The 14,233-nt window shown below is 34.9% G+C and overlaps 1 protein-coding gene across 1 annotated transcript in view; it reads right to left on the bottom strand.

Annotated features, from left to right (window-relative positions):
- The window catches only part of STXBP5 (syntaxin binding protein 5), a 252,000-nt gene that overhangs the window by 26,996 nt on the left and 210,771 nt on the right, over window positions 1–14,233 (bottom strand). The window contains 3 exon segments of the mRNA XM_044675457.1: window positions 925–1,090; window positions 4,408–4,777; window positions 10,744–10,983. Coding sequence (XP_044531392.1) covers window positions 925–1,090; window positions 4,408–4,777; window positions 10,744–10,983 — 776 coding nt within the window.

Raw genomic sequence — 14,233 nt, 5'->3', positions numbered from 1 at the left:
GCATAGCACTCAGTGGGGGGGGGGCACACTTCATCTCTAAAAGGTTTGCCATCACTAGTATAGAGAATCCATTTAGCTAAGGTACTTTCTTACTGCAGTAACCGCCTAGTGCAGAATTGTGAACCTTTTAGAGATCATGTACCCAGACAAACCTTCAAACTGCCTGTGAGTCCCACCTCCATTACCCCAGACAGCAGAGGGAAGAAGTGCTTGTATTGGGCAGCTGAACAGAGGGGCAGGGCATGCAAAAAATGTCTTCAGGCACAGTAGAGTGGGGGAACAGGGCAGCCCCCTCTAGCACACCCGGGGCATGCCTGCCATGTCTTGTGTTTGTATGTACATATACTTCTCTACAGTTAAACTCAAATATCCATCTATAAATATCTAAAACAGGATTATAATGATTAGAATTCTTCCCAAATTATTCAATTACCTTTTCAAATAGTACTTAAATTTTTTTCTACAGTATAATTTAATATATTGATATTGGCAATACAATATTTGTTAATTCATTAACTGGAGGGGAAAAAATAGATGTGTTGGAAATGATAGCTTATATATTCATAAGTTAAAAGATTAACCATGTACAGCAAGAAAAGAAGTTAGTACTACCTCTTCATTTTAGAGATGAAGATATGATGTGCATTAAGCTTAAATGAATAGTTTAACATCAAAAAGGTATTAAATGGCAGGGGTAAAATTTGAACCTGGATTCCCTGATTCCAACACTCATTCCACTATGGTACTGTTTGTATAATACCCATAGCATATACATTGCATAAATGTCTCATTAGAAGAGGTTTTAAACTTGATCACACAAGGTTATCAGACCAGTGATCATCATGGTGTCAAGAACCAAGAGAATATGGATCCCCTAGAGGAAAGGTCACCTTTGAAGAAACTAATAACATTTTTGTTGCTTACCTGTAGATTTTCACAAGTTTCTTGACTGTAGGTGAGTCTCTGAATTTCTGTAGGTGAGACAAGATATAATGCTTGTCCATTGTTGGTGAAGCAGAATGTTCTTGCTATCCTCATGTTGGTAAGTGGCAGGTAATACACATCCAACAATGGTCTTAAACTTGGCAAACTTAAGAAAAGAATTAAAACAATAATAAATAAGAACAGTCTTTGGTCTTGATAACATTTAGATATTTTTATTTAACTTTAAAATACCTTTTCCCCCCTAAATATTAGCTAAGACCTTAGAAAACAAGAACTTTAAAATATGAAACCAATTTAATATTAATAAAATAAACCACTGTTAAGATAACTACCATAACAAGTATGCACTGAGAGAACCAAAGATTTTAACAATAGTTAACAGGCATGTTACTTAGGTCTCACTAAGAAATTCTTGTCCTAGATAACACTAGCTTCTGGGTCATATCTACAGAGATTCAACTATATGTAATTAGTTACTTAGGCAAAATTCTTCTATGTAATAAAGATCAATAGCAGTCCTCAAGATTTTATTCTTAAATAAGGAATGGAGTGTTAATTTTTTAATAGGAAGTTGTAAATTACTTTAGTAGTATTTGATAACATCATTAGCATAGCTGCTGGACTATATGATGGTACAACTTCTGTCTATTTAGGTTAGATGATAAACTAGTCTGATGAATAATCAAAAGACATTCCCATCTAAACCTTTTCCCTCAATCCTATTAACGGAAGACCAGGACAAAAACTGTTTCCTATTTGTGTCTTTGTATCTTCAGTCTTCTAGCAGAATTTCTGCTATAAATGTCTCCAAAGAAATGGACAGAAGCTATTAACTACTGATAGAGAAATTAGTTCTGTTTAATAGCTCCTTATTTATTTTCTTAAATTCATATAATCATACAATATTTATATAACCACACTGTTTATATTTTTTAAAAGTGAAACATTCCAATTCACTGTAATTTTAATAATTTTCTTTAACTTATAAATTATAATTTATGTAACGTTTGGTATTTTATGTCACCTACACACATATATACACACTCCAACTCAATAAACTCCATTGGCTCCCTATCACCTCTAGGATCAAATAAAAAATCCTGTAGTATTCAAAGCTCTTCATAAACTAGCCCTCTACCTTTCCTGTCTTCTTACACCTCATACTCCATTAAGTCCTCTTTGATTCAGTAACAATGGCCTCCTAGCTGTTCCTTGAATAAGACATCTCACCTCTCAGCTCTACATATTTTTATTGGCTGCTTCACCCCCCCCCCCATGCCCAGAATGCTGTCCCTCCTTATGTCCACTTTCTGGCTTCCCTGAATTTCTTCTAGTTTCAACTATAGGCTTCTATAGGAAGTCCTTTCTAATCACTTTTAATTCTAGTGCTTTCCTTCTCTCTCTAGTGCTTTTCCTATTTATTCCATATTAGCTTGTTTGTACTTAGGTGTTTGCATGCTGTTTCCTTCTTCATATTGTGAGCTCTTTAAGGAGGGATTCAGGGAATACCTTTTGTCTTTTTTTGTATCAGTGCATTTGACACACAGTACATGCTTGCATAAATGCTTAAAGAGTGATTGATTTTAGGTTAGATAAATTTTAGTTAAATTTCTTTATAGGTTGATGTAAAAAGCTTCTTATGGAAGCCGTTGAGGATGAAGAATTCTCCCACTACCTGCTGAGATCTTCTACCTTACAAGTATTTTCCCATCAAAGAGAGGAAACGCAACAGTATTCCATAGAAAGGAAGGCTAGATTCTAGGACCACATCACGGTGTTTAAACTTACTTGTCTGTAGTAATAAGGCAAGTTCCTGAAATTCTCTGATCCTTACTTAACTTTATTATCTGTAAAATAAGCATAACAATTCTTTCTACTTCAAAGGATAGAATTCATTCATTGAATAAGTGTTTATGAAGTCCCTATTGTGTGCTAGGCTTTTGGAACACAGAAAATACATATACAATGCAAAGTAATTTTTAACATGGGAGGGGTTATCAGGATAGGTCTAGGGCAGCAAGTGACAAACTGAATTTTACAGGTAGCTAGGCATTTAAAGATATGGAGATGAAGAAGGAATGTAATCCTTCAAAGGCACTGAGGTGATAGAGAGAACAATGTATATAAAAATATAAGCCAATTTGATTGGAATGCAGACTGCATTAAGAACAGTAAAGTGAAATAAGCCTGGAAAGTTTGACAGTGTCAGGGGCTTTAAATGCCAGAGTAGATTTTTACTTTATTTTGGTGGGGAAAAAACTCAAGTTTTCAAGTGTTATCAAAATGTAGGTGATTATTATTCATAAGGCACCTTGCTCCATGCTTTGTAATTTTTCATATGATATTTTTCTTACATTCCTTTTTAGTAAACTGTACATACTCTTATGCTTCCGACAGCTCTTGGCTTTCTTTTTTCCTATTCCATCATAATACTAAAATTCTACTGATTATCATAAACAGGCTAAAAAGGAAAGTGAGAGAAAACTAATTCTAAGTACTAGTTCATTACTAGAAGGGATATTTTTTAATTAAAGAAGTTAAATTCATATGACTTTTTTTAATGGGTAAAAGATGAGCATGCTTAATAACTTATTTAGGTTTCATTTGCCTCAACATTTTTGTTAGGCTTACTACTTATTGAAGTCTGAAAAGTGAACTGAATTATTTGGAGACCATCAGTCACATAAAAACAAAATGAATATCATTACTAAAGTTATAAAGGCACTATGATATAGTAAATAGAGTACTAGCCTTGAAGTCAGTTAAATGCCACATCTTGACCCTACCTGTATAAACCTGAAAGTCACTTAACTCTTGTGTCAGGGAACTCCTTCAGATGTAAGCTACTATGTCACAGCTCTTATAGTATAGAAACAACATAGTTACTTAACATAGGTTGTAGAAACATAATAGAATTTAAATTATTATTGTAAACAGTTAAAAATGACAATGCTTATTAAGATGCCACATTTCTATTGTTTTTTTCTGGCTCATTTGAGATACAAAAAGGTAATGAAGCATATCTTAGAAATTACATTTAACTTATGGGCAGCTCAAATTTCTTTATATGTAAAATTGAATTGCATTATGTACTTTATCAACCTGTTTTGAAAAAAGGGCTTTATAAACCCTAGTTTGTTATATAAATGTGAATTATTATTATTTTGATTCATCGACAAACTTCTGTGGTCTATTCTTTCAAGAAATGGAAAAAGAAAATGTTCTCTTGTATCTATAGATATTTAAAGGTAATCTGTGTATCATTCTATGCAGTTTATGTTTGTTTGATATGACAGAAGATAAAGGAGTTTCCTTATTTAAGTTTTTAAACATGTAAAATAATAAACCCAGGAGCCAATAAAAACTCATACTTAAATAAAATACTGAAAAGCTATGGAAGGAAGACATTATTTTTCTCTCAAAAAAAAACACCCTACAAAATAATTTCTAAATTTCTCTTACCTGAATGTCATAATATGTCCATTCGCACAGAAACATGCAAGGCAAATACTATTGCTCAATGCCACTATATCTCCACGAAGAACAAATGAGGTCTCTGTTATATTTTGCTTATAAGCACAGTTCTGGGTTGGCAGTGAAATCACTTTTGCTTGCTTCTCAGAACAAATCACTGCATATTGGTTTTCACTGATTTCCTGAGAGGAAGAGGGAGATACAGAGACAGGTCGCCGTTTTTTCAACTTATCCTTTTCATCTTTTTCTTCAGAGACATTGTATTCTCTCCAGGGTTCATATGCTGGTGGCACTAAACATCCTGTATTATCTAGAAATGCCATTCTTAGGATTCCCCCTTTTAATCTCAATATGGTACCTACGACAAAGAAATTCATCAAATAAAAGTTAAAATTATAACATTAACAAATTTCTCAATCTAGACAATTTGTCCCAAATTATTAAAATACAGCCCTACCAGTCTTATTACAGCAGTGCCAGCTACAATATGGTCTGATTAAATAGACTCCATGGATCACATTATAGAGGTTTTTAATTCACTAATCATATTTATTGTTGTTCTTTAAAAATTTAAGTAGTTTACTATAAAATTTTTATAGATGTTTAAATGCAAAAAATAAAGGTGCTTCCTACTCCTTCTCTTCACCTAAATTACTACCATCTTAGTTCAAGACCTCATCATCTCTTGCTATATTATTCTCTAACAGTCTCCTAATTTGCCTTCCTGCCTCAAGTTTCTCATGGGTCCAAATCATCCTAAACAAGGGTGACAAAGCAATTTTCCTCAATCATAATATTTGATTCTTATGATTCAAGAAATGGTATGGTTCTATCTGCTTTTATACTCTGATAGCTCATTCTATGGCTGTGGATAGCATTTTTCATCATGAGTCCCTTGGGGTTGTCTTGGGTTCTTGCATTGCTGATAATGGTTTAATCCTTCACAGCTGATCATCTGTAACTATACACAAGGTTTTGGTTGTGCTCACTTTACTTTGCATCAGTTCATACAAGTCTTTACAAATTTTTCTGACATCATCCTGTTTGTTGTTTCTTATGGCACAATAACATTCCATTAAAACCATATAACACAACTTATTCAGCCATTCCCCAACTGATGGAATCCTTTTAGTTTCCAATTTTTTGATGCCACAAAGAGTGCTGCATAAATATTTTTGTCCTTTACCCTTATCAATAATCTCTTTGGGATAGAGACCTAGTAGTTATATTGCTGGGTTGAAAGATATGCACAGTTTTTGTGGTCCTTTCTCAGGGTTCTGAATTGCTCTCCATAGTGGTTGGATTGGTTTGTAGCTCTACCACCAACAGTGTATTTATGCTCCAATTTTCTCACATCCTCTCCAGCATTTATCATTTACCTTTTTTTGTCATATTAGTCAATCTGATAAGTGTGAAGTGATATTTCAGAGTTGCTTTAATCTGCATTTCCCTAATAGTGATTTTGAGCATTTTTTCAAATGACTATAAAGGTTTTATTTTTTTCATCTGAGAACTGCCTGTTCATATCCTCTGACCATTTATAAATTGGGAAATTACTTGTATTCTTATAAATTTGTCTCAGTTTTCTATATATTGGAGAAATGAGTCCTTTGTCAGAGATACTTGCTATAATTTTCCCCCTAATTATTATTTTTTAACTAATCTTGGTTGCATTGGTTTTGTTAGTACAAATGCTAAGTTTTAAATTTGATGTAATCAAAATTATCCATTTTACTTTTCGTAATGTCCTTTATATTTTGTTTGGTCATAAATTCTTCCCTTTTTCATAGGTCTCACAGGTAAACTGTTATCTGTTCTCCTGATTTGCTTATGGTATCACCCTTTATTTCAAGGTCATGTATTCATTTTTTTTATCTTGATATATAGTGTGAAATGATGGTCTATGCCTAGTTTCTGGCCATACTGTTTTCCAGTTCTCCCAGCAGTTTCTGTCAAATGGTGAATTCTTCTCCAAAAAGCTTGGATCTTTGGGTTTATTGAATATTAGTTTACTACTATTATTTACTACTGTTTTGATTACCTAATCTATTCTATTGTTCAAGTACTCTATTTCTTAGCCTGAAACAGATTTGTTTTGATGATTACTGCTTCGTAGATCTGGAACAGCTAGGTCTCCATCTTTCATTTTTCCCCCCCATTAATTCCCTTGATATTCTTGGCCTTTTGTTCTTCCAGCTGAATTTTGTTATTTTTCCTAGTTCAATGAATAATTATTGGGAAGTTTGATTAGTATGGCACTGAATATACAAATTAGGCAGAATCATTTTTCTTATATTGGCTTGGTCTACCCATGAGCAATTAATGTTTTTTTTTTCCATTTACTTAGGTCTAATTTTATTTGTGTATAAAGTGTTTTGTAATTGTGTTCATATAGTTGCTGGGTTTGTTTTGGTGGGCACACTCCTAGGTATTTTATACTGTCTTTGGTTATTTTGAATAGAATTTCTCTTTTAATCTCTGGCTGCTGGGATTTTGTTGGCGGTATATAAAAATGCTGATTATATCTTTGGGTTTATTTTATATATCCTGCAACTTTGTTAAAGTTCTTGTTTCAATTAGTATTTTAGTTCATCCTCTGGGATTCTCTAAGTATACTATTATATCACCTACAAAGAGTGATAACTTTATTTACACATTGCTTAGTCTAGTTCCCTTAATTTCACTTTCTTTTCTTATTGTAATGGCAAGCACTTTCAGTACAATATTAAATAGCAGTGGTGATAATGGGAATTCCTGCTTCACGCCTAATCTTATTGGGAAGGCTCCCAGTTTATTTCCATTATGGATAATGGTTGCTGCTGGTTTAAATACATGCTGTTTTATCATTTAAAGGAAAGATCCATTTATTCCACTGTTCTCTAATGTTTTTCATAAAAAAAAGGCGTTTTATTTTGTCAGTCTTTTTGTATATCTACTAAAATAAGCATGTGGTTTTTATTGTTTTTATTATTGATATGGCCAATTATGCTGATAGTTTTTCTTATATTGAACCATTCCTTCATTCTTGGTATAAAAGCCACCTGGTGTATGATCCTTGTGATATAGTGCTGTGATCTCTTTGCTGGTATTTTATTTAAGTTTTTTTCCATCAATATTCATTAGGGAATTCAGTTTATCATTTTCATTCTGCTTTTTCTCTTCCTGGTTTACTTTCAGCACATATTTGTGTTCAATTATTTTTTCAAATATTTTATATATTATCAGAGTTAACTTTTTTTTGAATGTTTGAGAGAATTCACTTGTGAATCCATCAGGCCCTGTGGATTTTTTCTTAAGGATTTCATTGATGGGTTGGTCAATTTCTTATTTTGAAGTGGGGTTAAGTATTTCCTTTATTTTCATTTTGCCAGTTTTTCTTTTTTCTTTTTTTCATTATCTTGTCCATATGTTGAAGCTCTGCTTTGCCTCTAATGTAGAGGGAGTACTGTTCTGGGCTTGCAGTGTAGTCTGTTCTGTTGTATGGGGTGAGTCTGGCGGCCTTTGGATCTTACAATCTGCAATTAGGTGGTGGTAAGAAGTGACCTGGCCAGCTTGCTGTGGGGATACTTGTACCTATTTATCTAGCTGATCTCCATTCTCTGTTTCCAATTTTCCTGGTGTTTCTGGAGGTGGATTGGTCACCAATCCTACTATATTTTCCCAGTCCAGATTAGGCTAGGTAAGTTGGTCTGACTTGCACACTCTCCTGGGCTTAGCTCAGTGGGTTAGTCTAGCCCAGTGATGGGCAAACTTTTTAAAGAGGGGGCCAAAGGAAATGCTCATCTGTCAGTCTGTTTCTAAGGCAACTCTTTCAAAGTTTCATCATATTGTATCCTACTCATTGTATTTGTCAGATTAGGAATGTTGTGTGGCGGAACAGAACATTTCAAGGGGCTGCATCTGGCCCGCAGGCTGTAGTTTGCCCATCTATGGTCTATCCAATACCTTTTCCACTACTGTGTTGGGTGAGCTAGTTACTCTAGTACCCTTCCCAGTTGCATTGGGTGGGCTGGTACTACCTATCTTTTACTGAGTCACATGAGCTGAGCCTGCCTGTACCCCCTCCTGGGCTATTCCATTTTCTGGTCCACATGTAGTTAGATGGTCTTGTCCCTGCTCTGTCAATTCTGCAGTGTTGCATGGACTGGTCTCTTCTCATCCCTGTAAGCTGGTTTCCTTCTGCTTTTCCTTGTTTTGAGGTGGCGTATGTTGTGTGTGTGTGTGTGTGTGTGTGTGTGTGTGTGTGTGTGTGTGTGTGTGTGTGTGTGTGTGTGTTTGTAGACAGATCTGAGTGGGCTAGGAGCATTCCTTATTTTCCTATCTTAATTCCTGGAAGCTTCTGTTTAGCTTTTAAAACCTTATGTAACTTGGAAACAAACTATATTTGCAGCATTCCTGGACATTACTGCCTTTCCCACATACTTCTCTTTTTCTCCCTCTGCAGTGACCATCCTCCTATGCCTGGAATTTAATCCATTTTAACTCCACTTCATATAGTCCTTTTCTTCCTTTAAAACATGGTTCAGGGGGTAGCTGGGTAGCTCAGTGGATTGAAAGCCAGGCCTAGAGATGGGAAATTCTAGATTCAAATCTTGCCTTAGACACTTCCTAGCTGTGTGACCCTGGGCAAGTCACTTGACCCCCATTGCCTAGCCCTTACCACTCTTCTGCCTTGGAACCAAAACATAGTACTGATTCTAAGGTGGAAGATAAGGGTTTTAAAAAACAAAACGAAACATGTTTTAAAGCATCATCTTCTACATAAAGTCTTTTTTTCATTCTCTCTAACTTATAGTGATCTCCTTCCCAAAATGTCTTATATTTTACTACTTTACATATATTTATTGCTAGGTGGTAAAGTAAATGAGAGCTGTGCCTGGATTCAAGAAGACCCGAGTTCACATCTGGTCTCAGACTCCAAGCACTTACTAGCTGTGTGACTCTGGGGAAGCCATTTAACCCTCTTGCCTCAGTTTACTCATCTGAAAAATGGGCAGGAGAGGGAAAAGGCAAACCACTCTAGTATCTCTGCCAAGAAAACTTCAACAAAGAGTTAGGAACAACTGAAAAAGACTAAACTACAATAAATATATTTGTAATTATTCACTTTATATTTATTCTATGGATGTATGTAGTATTATGAATTTATATATGTATTTATATTTATATATTTAACTCTTGTCTTCCCCATTAGAAGAGAGAGAGTAGAGTATTTCATTTTTTAAACTTGTATGCACAGTACCTAACATAGCAGATGTTAGAGTAGATACTTATTAAATACTTGCCAATTGATTGAAAAATAGCTGTTAGCTCCTTTAGTGCAATAGCAAATATTTGCCTTCTTTAATAATTTTCAAAGAATCTAGCTCTATGCTAGTACATGTTAAGCAATTACTTAAACTGAAAAAATGCAGTAAGGTAAAAAAACTGAAATGCAACAAAACTGAATTGTTTAATGAAATTCCAATTATGAACTAAAACATTAAATTATAACTTTTATGAACTCTCTTTCATTTGTTATTTTAAAATTTTTCCATAAAGAAATTATGAAGGATCAACACTTATGATTAAGACAAAGCATACTAGCAATCAATCTTTATGCAATTCAATAAAACAAACATTCTAACCTTGTGGACTTTTTTCAACATTTATAAGGGTCCAGTGCTCATTTTATATAGTTTAAACTCATTTTCAATACATGAAGACAATGATTCACATAATTTTTTGTTGACAAACATTTTGAGTTATAAGACTTCATATGCATAAAAGGTAAGCCTAAGATGAACAATAACCAGATTTATGTTTTGTCCTTTATTTGAACTTTTGTGGAACTTACTTTATTCTTCCCTAAAACCTTATTCTATCATCTCCATCCAATAATTTTAGCCAACATTAAAAAAAAGATGTTTATAAGCTCTATTCTCCTGTTCATATACAGAAAAATAATACCCAAAGTAAATTTGAAAATTCTTGGGAGCAATTGATTAGATTGGAAAAGATATATATACAAATATAAGAAAGCCTGCTACTAAAAACAGAATACCAAAGGGCTGGTAGGTGGTACAGTGGACTAAGAGTCACTCCTAGAGACAGGAGGTCCTAGGTTCAAATCTGAACTCAGGTACTTCCTACCTGTGTGACCCTGGGCAAGTCACTTAAACTCCATTGTCTGGCCCTTACTACTCTTCAACCTTAGGACCAATACATAGTATTGAATCTAAGATGGGGTAAGCTTTTAAACACACACACACACACACACACACACACACACACACACTTATAAAACTGTATGGGGTTTTAAATACAATCATCAGAAATACTTACCACTTGGAGATACAATTACTGGCTGAAGGAGTCTCTGTTCTCCACCTGGAGGAATGTTCAATGCAATGACAAGCACTGTACCTAAAGTAGTCCCAACCCATAAACATGGGGAAGGTGAAGAATCAGTCTTTCGTGTATAAGTTTCACAGAAATGAAGAGCTGAAATTGCTTCTCGAGATTCTTTGTCAATACTGGTTACACTTGAGCTCCGTGACCGACTGAAGGAATTGTCTTTTATATCTAAAACAATCATAAATTTGTTTTATATATCCCAATTGAGGCTATACTATTCTTCTAGTTTTCTCATATTCCCAATTGTAGAGTTATCATTGGTGATTTACTCTCTAATTCCACTCCTATATCCAATCAAGTTGTTTAAGTCTTGCTGACCCTAAGTCCACAAAAATCTTCCATTTCTGCCTTCTTCATTACTAATGAAGACTACAGGAGCTGCTTAGATGTGATCTCCTTGTCTCTAACCTCTTGCCTTCTCTAATTCATCACCCACATACCTCCCAGACAAATATTTTCATATGTCATATCTGATCATATTAGTCCCCTGGTACCTTTTCCTTCCAGGATAAAATATCCTTTTTTGTCCTTAAAACCTTTCACAATTTTTCTCCAACCTATTTTAAAAACCCATTTCATGTAACTTCCCCTCGTGATTCCTGCCACATAGGTTTTCTTGTTATTCCTTGTAAGTGACATTTCCTTCTCTGTGCCTTCATAGTGGCTGTCTTTCCTGCCTTTCTCTCATCTCTTTTTCTTACAGTCACCAAAGAGCAAAGAGGTCATTTTTGATGTGTTCCTTCTCCTTCAAAATTATTTGAATTTACTTGGAAAACATTTTAAAATTATCTACATGTATACTACATATAATTTTAGTATTGGAACAAAGTTCAGCATACATCTAATAGAATCAATACCAGAAAATTAATCCCACTACAAACTCTGAGTACCTGTTGTTTCATTCTATTAGACTATGACAACTGAAGATAGGAATAGTTTCTCTTTTCTGTCTTTGTATTTACACTTAGCATGGACAATAGGGACTTAATAAATATTGGTTTTCTTGAACTGAATTAAATTACACAATCAATGAACATTTATTAGGTGTATACTATTTGCAATGTGTTTAATAGGCAAAGATAAATAAGAAATAGTCCCTGTCATCTAGAAATAAATATTTAGAAGCTTTTCCTGATGCCACCTACTAAATACCATTTTTGCCTTCTTTGAGTTTTTTTTTTTTTGTCAAAACTGCTGTGGCATACACACTCTGTATTATAATTATTTACTATTTGTTTTACCTTCTTTTTAAACATTAAAAGGAAATATAATTCCATTTTAGAATGCAAAGCAGATAAATTCCAATAACTTCTAATTATTACATTTAATAGATTAATTCATAAACCTAATTGTACATGCTTTACTGGAGAAACATTTTTCAGGACTGGAATATATGGTCTCATTCTAATTAGGAAAGCCACTATATATATAACAATTTTTAGCTGCCAGCTGGATGGAAAGGCCCAGTGATTTTCAGAGAAAGTGGATCAACAGATATCTGACAATGTATCTTTGATAGTTGAAAGGAATTTGGAAGTGAGACCTTTCTTTTCTGTGTTTTTCAGTAGATTTATCTGAGAAGATCAGGGAAAAGAGGAAGCTATAGCACATGCAGAGTTGTAATATTCCTGTCCAATGACACAGAAGACATATTAGTGGACCTAAATCTATCAATGCTGACATTATTATTACTATTTCTGGAAACTAAAATAGAGAAGGAAATTCCATGTAATATAAGGGTGGCTTACTGGTTTTCTTTGCAAGGGTAAACTGAGGGTTTTTTTGACTCATAGGCAACAAAAATATAATTTCACAGAGCATTTAGTCACATTATTGTAGTGTTAAAAGTATTGCAAGTTATGGGCCAACGTTTATTGCAGATTATAAGGAAACAGAAAAACCCCAGAAAGAACTATGAGGCTATTTAATTAAGTCAGTTTGATTCTTGGTCACTTTAATGCAAAGGTGAATGTAAGTGAAGATAATCATACTCTATATCTCCCCATTACTCACAAGTGTCACACTCCCTTGATAAAAACGTCTGACATTCTTATCTAACTTTTAGACCTACTTATCTTTGTAACTTCGTTTCCAATTTCCAGTTTTGTATCTCCATTTGCCCCTTAGACATATTAATTCAACATACAAAACTGAACTCATCTTCTTTCTTTCCCAACTGTTCCTTTTTTCCTAAATTCCCTACTGTTGCTGAGGGCACAAACATACTGCCATGTCACATTGTCTCAAAACTATATGTCATTCTCAAGTCTTCCCTCTCTTCTCCATACCTTATCTGTTTCCAGGTCCTATATATTTACTATAACATCTCTCATAAATGCCCCATTCTCTCCTCTTACCCTACCACCACCCTGCTGTGGATTTTCATTGCCTTGTGCCTAGATTACTGTAGTAGGTGCTAGCTGGTAACCCTGCTTCAGGTTTCTCCTCATTCTATTAAATTCTCCTCTCAGGAGTCAAATTGATTTTCTTAAAAACACAAGCCTGCCTACTCTCTATTACCTCCAGGTTCAAATATAAAATGCTTTGACTTTCAAGCAGGTCCTGAGACTGTACTAGTCTTCTTATACTTTACCCTTCCCCACAAACTCTATGATCTGGTGACACAGAGCTCTTTGTCCTTCTTCCTCAATCCTGGCACTCCATCTGCCAAGCATTTTTCCTGTGCCCCCCCATGCGTACAATGTGCTCTCCTCTTCACCATCTCCTAGCTTCCCCAGTTTTCTTCAGATTTGTCTCATCTTCTGAAAGAATTCTTCCTCAATTTTCCATAAAGTGACAACTCTGCATTTATCATGTATATGTCTTTGTTTGTGAAGAGTGTGTTTTTCTTTGTATCCTCATTGTGTAGCACAGTGGTTGGTTATACTCTCAATAAATGCTAGTTGAGGTGGAGTCAAGATTGTGGTGAAGTAACAAGGAAATCCTAAAACTGTTTTGAATATCCTTCCAAATCAATCTTTGAAGAGCTCCTGAAAAGGACAGAAGTCAAAGCAGGACAAGTAAGGGGGCTCTCCCACTAAACACAACATGAAAGGTAAGTAGCGAGAGTAGATTTACACAATATAAAGGGGAACCGACCAGAGGCAAAACTGCACAAAGGAAAGCGTGACCAACCCCACATACACACCAACCACACCAGAATAGAACCAGGGCCTGGGCAACCTTGGGATTCTGGGACACGGGCTAAACTAACAAAAAGAACACCAGACCTACCAAGGAGAGATTCCAGGCCCTGGCAGCGAGATTCAGAGTTCCACAGCACTGGGTGCACTTGGGCCTCTTCTATAGACACAATAGCAGCAGTGGTAGTGAAGATAGCTTCAGAGCAAAACATTGTGAAGTGTGCTACACCAAAAGAAAAAACACCTCAAACTTACTCCTGGAAAACCCAGGCCCT

Source organism: Gracilinanus agilis, chromosome 4 (assembly GCF_016433145.1).
Source record: "Gracilinanus agilis isolate LMUSP501 chromosome 4, AgileGrace, whole genome shotgun sequence".
NCBI classification, from domain to species: domain Eukaryota; kingdom Metazoa; phylum Chordata; class Mammalia; order Didelphimorphia; family Didelphidae; genus Gracilinanus; species Gracilinanus agilis.
This window is presented reverse-complemented; position numbering and strand designations above follow the sequence as displayed.